At 40.1% G+C, this 6,329-nt stretch overlaps 1 protein-coding gene across 1 annotated transcript in view; it reads right to left on the reverse strand.

Moving 5' to 3' along the window:
* Window positions 1–6,329, reverse strand: part of LOC103811551 (fibroblast growth factor receptor 2-like) — a gene marked incomplete at its 3' end in the record, with an annotated part of 50,703 nt that overhangs the window by 18,318 nt on the left and 26,056 nt on the right. The window contains exon 5 of the mRNA XM_009084535.1: window positions 6,297–6,329. This exon is cut by the window's right edge and continues 131 nt beyond it. Within this exon, the coding sequence (XP_009082783.1) occupies window positions 6,297–6,329 (33 nt within the window). The remainder of the gene's footprint in view (window positions 1–6,296) is intronic.

A 6,329-nucleotide genomic window follows, 5' to 3' on the forward strand; every position in this document is an offset into this window, starting at 1 on the left:
TTTGGAGAAACAAAGTACTGAGGGGTGATGTTTGAGATCCCTCCCCAACACACACAGGCCTCTTGTTGCTCTGGGGTACCACAAGAAAGAAAAGAAGATGCTGCCTCATGAAAAAATGCCTGAAGAAAATCCTCGTGGAAAACAGAGCATAAGGATATACATTTATCTCACACAATCCTTCTCAGACAACGTATTAAAGGTGCTGATTCTGTTCCCATTTGAACTCAAAAGCAGCACTGGCATTGGTCTTGCAGAAAATAGGATCCAGCCCAATACTGGAAGGATATAGAGTCATCCGGTACACATAGATATTTCCTGCATCATAAGTTGGCTCCCAAAATGACCTTTTGCTGGCTATCGACTAATCCCTTGTTTTAGCATTACATTTTTTGACAAAGCACTCAGCTAACTGAACATTATGTATCTGTAATGTACGACTTCTCGATTGCAAAGTACATATTTCAGCAAATGGAATAAAACACAATCTGGTACAGTCATTTTAATCAGCCAAATGGAAAGTAGTCATTCAGCGCAGTACACCAGAAAAATTTATGGACCATTCAGTGACACTTCCAGGAACCATAGATTCTTAAAACATCATTACAACTATAGCTCTGAAATCCTGCTTCGTGCCTGACTATTGTGTGGGTCCTTATCCAGCAGAAAAAGGCTGTGCAGGGCTACATCCCAGTGCCAAGAGCTTAGCCCTCACATTTGCTGGAGGTAAAAGCACCTTCAGTTCAAAGCTTGGAAGAAAAGTTCTCTCTGTAAGAGGTTCCTGACTTTCCTAGCTCCCCCTGCTAGTATTTAGCTTAATAGCTAGATATTACTGTTATTGCTTGGTGATGGGCTAATAATACTACCTAATGTCTGGCCGTGTGAGCTTTGAAAAGCAAAGAAAGTGTAGATGAGACTCCAGCAGCAGGTGAAGACCATGGATGTTAACCTAATGTCAGGGAAATGTGTGACATGACCACAAAATCTCCAGCCCAAACTTAAAGCTCCTCTCTCCAGCCTTTCCTCTTGATGATGCATATATCAAAACTATATATTAATTTTTTTTATTCATGCTATGAAGAGCTAAGGAATAAGTCTGGAAAGCAGGAAAGAGTTTATCAGTGTCATTTTATTGTCTCATTATTCTGCTAAGCAACCTTGAAAGTCACAGTTTGGGTTGAGACCAATCACTGTCATAAGCCATTGGTAAATCACAAATACAACAGCTACATATTTTGAATATTTTACTACTACAAAAGCTATTTTGAAGGAGACTTGGTCAAAGTGACCTGAAGTTTTTGCCATTACAAGCTAGGACACACTTCTCAGAATCAGAGCAAGCGTTTTAAACTGATTTGACTGCAAAACAGGAAGAACAGATCATGGTTCCACAAAAGTTAAAACACGATAAAAACTGGTAACAAGCTGCAAGTAATTAATTTGATAGGAAAACACAAGAAATTGTTTAACATTCAATAAGAAAACATAACTAACTTACAGCCACAAGTGGATAGAGTGGCTGGCAATATTGAAAAGTATTTGTGTAATTTTCCTTCTTGTAACTCCAATAAGCAGAGATAATATCTTTATAATGAAACAACAGCTTAAGCCACTTCAGTTTAAGCTAAACAACTGCTGAACAGGCCCAAAGCATTTATGACACATTGTCATAAGACTGGATTTATGTCATGGATCTGGATTCAACTAGATTCAGCTTGTTGGCTTAATGCTTTCTGGATACAAGTGCAACATTGCAAAGACCAGAGAAACTCCGCTTTGCTAGCGGTGACAACCTCTTCTCCCACTGAAGACTTAGAATCACAGAATGTTAAGTGGTTGCAATAGACCTTAAAGTTCATCTAGTCCCAACCCTCCCTGCCCTGGGCAGGGAGGGACACCTCCTGTTAGACCAGGTTACCCAAGGCCTTATCCAACCTGGCTTTGAGCAACATTGCAAAGACCAGAGAAACTCCGCTTTGCTAGCGGTGACAACCTCTTCTCCCACTGAAGACTTAGAATCACAGAATGTTAAGTGGTTGCAATAGACCTTAAAGTTCATCTAGTCCCAACCCTCCCTGCCCTGGGCAGGGAGGGACACCTCCTGTTAGACCAGGTTACCCAAGGCCTTATCCAACCTGGCTTTGAACACTGTCAGAGTTGAGTTCCCATTTCCGAACAACTTTGACACTTCCAAACTCAACCTTTCATTCTTAGACACACAACAGTCCCAGAGCATCCCTGTACCCACACAGATTGAGACACAGGCTTTGCTAATGTGGCCTCATTAAGTAAGTAAAATGCTGTACTCCTTAGTCCCAATAAAGGCTGGTTTGGGGCAGCAAAACTGGTGCCATTACTGACAACCAGCACCAAAAACATAGAATCATAGAACAGTTTCGGTTGGAAGGGATCTTTAAAACCATCCAGCTCCCACCTCCCTGTCATGGGCAGAGACACCTTCCACTAGATCAGGTTCCTCCAAGCCCCATCCAACCTGGCCTTGAACACTTCCAGGGATGGGGCAAATTGTCAGCCTTTTTTTGACATTAGGTAATTGAGGGAACAATCACATTCCAAATACCCCAGATCACAGCCTGACTCTTCAGATACCTTATTGTCACGGTTTAGTAAGGGCTTTTGCTCTCTTTTTCCCTCTACTGCTTCACAATACCTATTTTCATGTTTTATCTGTGCTTCATATCCAACGATAATGCATTATCTGCAAAAAGACTGATATAATACATGTTTTTTCCTAACTAGTTATGGACACTTCTGGCAAATTACTGACAGGCTTTTTTTGACAAATCTTCTCCATCAATGTTTTAGCCAATTCTTCCAAACAATCTCTCCAAAAGATTGATTTTTGTCAACTAAATTATCGATATGAAATGCATACAACTGCACCCTTCATATATATTGGAGTTGGGAAACCTAAACTGGAATCAAAATGCCAAGAAATATTGGTTAGAAATCTAGGAAAGGGCAAGAAATTTTTCTGAGAAAAGTTTTGCTTTTGGAGTATCACAGAAAAAATAGTGGACGGTTCTGTTCAATCTTAAAATGTGTCTTCAGTGAATAGATAATGTCATGAAAAGTTGACACTTTGCTAAAAAGTATAAAAAAATGTCAATTTTCAATGAGTTTCAAAAGAAGGATTAGAAACCAAAATACAACTCCCCACAAAATCAGCACAGTTCAGGCATACAATTCTACTGCTCAGGCAGAAAGAACAAGTGCAGAACATCCCTGCAAAAGCCACAAGCTTGTGCAGTTGTTCCTATAGTCAGAACTCTTTCTTTTCTCTGTATTTTCCTGGCTGAATTTAAATGTGTATAAGACGACTGCAGTGATGAAGCTTATCAAAATGCATAGGTGAAAACACACACCTGTTAAACAGTAACAACTGATAGAAGTACATTTGCTTTCTGGGTGGTGTACAGGAAGGTAAAGGCTCCTGTGGTCTCCCATAGAGGATTTAGATTATTAATTCAAAGAAAATATAAAATGCCTTTAAAGGCACAAAGAAGAGCTATCATCACTTCAGAGACAGATAAGGACTGCAAAGGATTTAGACATTCAATAACTGATCCCATTCTCCTTACTGTAGAAACTTCGGGTGTATCTTGAAAAATCATAAAAGGATCGATTTTGAAATTCACCACCTAGAATTACTCATGGTGGAGGAATTCAGCTCTGGAAGCTAATCTTGGCCAGCACATACACCCTCCTGCTAGCCTGTCTGAGTGCAAATTGACTCAAGACATTGCCTAGTCAGAGGGCCAAAGTGCTACAGGCCACTATCTGATTGTGATAAAGAGAATACAAAGAAGAATTTCTTAGCTCAAGGCAGCAGGAAAGAGGTGGCTGGAGGATCATTGGAAAGCTTCATATTTTCTTTCCCTTAAATCTTCCAGGGATGACGGTCTCTTCCAAAAGGGAGATGTCAGATACAGCCAAGTTTGGTTCCAACTATTCTAGTCATCCAAAGGGTTACAAATACCACCAGCAGAAATGCTTTACACAGAGCAACATCCAGATTCAAAACAAGCTAGTGTGCAAAAATTATCTTGCTGTAATACCTGGCTGAACACAGACCCACAAGGATAGACTCAGTCCTTCCCGAGGATTCCTTCACTAAAACTTTGTTGGTATAGTGGTGTCAAGAAAATACAATTCTCTCTTTATTCTGGTATAATTTTGAATAACCCCACGGTGACCTCACCCTGCCCCTCTAATAAGATGAGGACACAGGTTCCAGAAGCTTTGAAGGTCTCACTTGAACACCCGTTCACTGGAAATAAACTTCCACCTTAAAAGATGATTATTTAAAATGACAGAATAGAATATTTCTGAGCAACATCAAAGTCTAAAATCCTCAGATGTGTCCCCTCTTTTTATCTTTTAGACTAAAAAAAACCCATAAGAAGTGATAATTTAGAATTATTGGTGTAGACTTCACTTATCCAGCTGGCCTTAGAAACAGGCATCTGTGGTTTCTTCCCAGAGTACATACAGACCTAGGAAATCGTACACATTTAATACACATGAGCAAAAATTTAATCTGTGCCACTTAATGGGCAAAAGCCTAAATGACCTCACCCAGATCCCTAATATAGGCCAGCAGTGGCAGCTGATTGACCCATCAAAGATCATCCTCCCAACTCAGAGACCAAGTATGTCCAACCTGCCATGCTAGACACACATCTTTCTTCATGGTTTTCAAGTTATCTGCATTTCCCCTTCATAAGATGTAAAGTGTTCAGATAATGTACTAGCTACTACCAGAACAGTTACTATTATTTTCCAAGACAAGATTAGTTTGGTTGTGGGGTTTTTTTCTTTAATTGGGTTTTTGTGTTTTTTAAAAAAGCACTGAAAAAGGCAAAAAAAATCACTGAATTGCGGCCAATTCATTAACACTCCACAGTGTTATGAAAGGCAGAAGGTGTTGCCAGGTGTACACTCATAAGCAACAGTAATTTATGGTGTAAGCAAACATAGATGGAAAAGTCTTAGATAATTAGTGTTCATGCAGGGAGATTTTTCTGGGCTCTGCTCTCTGCTAACACAAATGTTGGAAAAATTGACACTTTCTACAGTAAATCTAAGGAGAGAGGAAAGGAGATTAAGTCTTGTCCTCCTCTGCACTGGAAAACATATTTTTTTGCACCAAGCAGTATCTGAATCGACAGGACACAAAGCAACAGACCCCTTGGCTCAATCAGGGCACCACAAAATGTGGCACCCCAAAAATACTGCAATTATGGGGATAAGGCACCAGTATGGGACAGGGGAGACAGCCCTCAGAGCTCTGTCTTGAGCTCACCACACTGTCTGGCAAAGTCACTTCACTTCTGTCTAACAACCATCACAAATTGCTCTGAGCAGCCCCACAGAAGTTCTAGGCTGGGGCTTACAACCGGGACACAAGGTGACAACTTGGAAACTGCTCATCTTTGGAGAGAAACTGCTGAAGTTTCAGGGACATGAGGAAGCTGCAGATGGAAGACCTGCAGAAGAGGTTAAGGTAACTCAGAAATGCAGGGCAGGACAGCAATTTGCCAACAAAGTCACGCATTCCCCTTCCTTGTGAGGAGGATAAGATGACCGAATCCTGACTCCTGACCTGACCTAAGCAGATAGGGGAGGTTAAAGGTCCCTGCACTCCTCCACAGAGCTAGCTGGCCTCCCTAAAACTCTCTCTTAATCAGTAACCACTGATTTGGAATAAGACATCTAATCTGAAGCTGTTTAAAATTCAAACAAACCCTTCTAAGTAATTGCTGTTACTTTCCCTCAAATTCTTCTTCCCATTTCAGTTTCACAGACCATAAACTCTATAGAAAATAATAACTTTTGCTTCCAACCCTTCCTTTATTAAACTGCCTCCACTCACCAAAGCAAATTATCATGTTTTTAACAAAGCAGCTGAAAATTAATAGAGCAAAACAGTCTTCATCTGCTTTGCAAAGTCAGTCGTTAGTTTTCCAAATAAGTCTCTATAAATAATCCTTAGTTGAACTGCCCTGCTACGAGCTTGAATTTCAGAAAAAAATAAATATAGAATTAGTCCTCAGTAACCACCAAAGAAACCGCCCACCCTTCCCCAAACAACTACATTTTTGCTTCTACATTTGATTCAAGGCCATTAAAAGATTTTCTATTGACTTCAGCAAGTTTTTGGTGGGTTTTTGTTTTGTGGGTTTTATTTCTTTTTTTTGGTTGAGTTTTTTCCTTTGAGTGTTTTTTACAGGCTTGGTCAAGAACAGAAATTGCATAACAACATCATGAGATCTTACCTTGTATCCGCCAATACGATGCTCTTGCTTAAA

The sequence above is a fragment of the Acanthisitta chloris genome, unplaced genomic scaffold, assembly GCF_000695815.1.
Source record: "Acanthisitta chloris isolate BGI_N310 unplaced genomic scaffold, ASM69581v1 scaffold26411, whole genome shotgun sequence".
Taxonomy (NCBI): Eukaryota; Metazoa; Chordata; class Aves; order Passeriformes; family Acanthisittidae; genus Acanthisitta; species Acanthisitta chloris.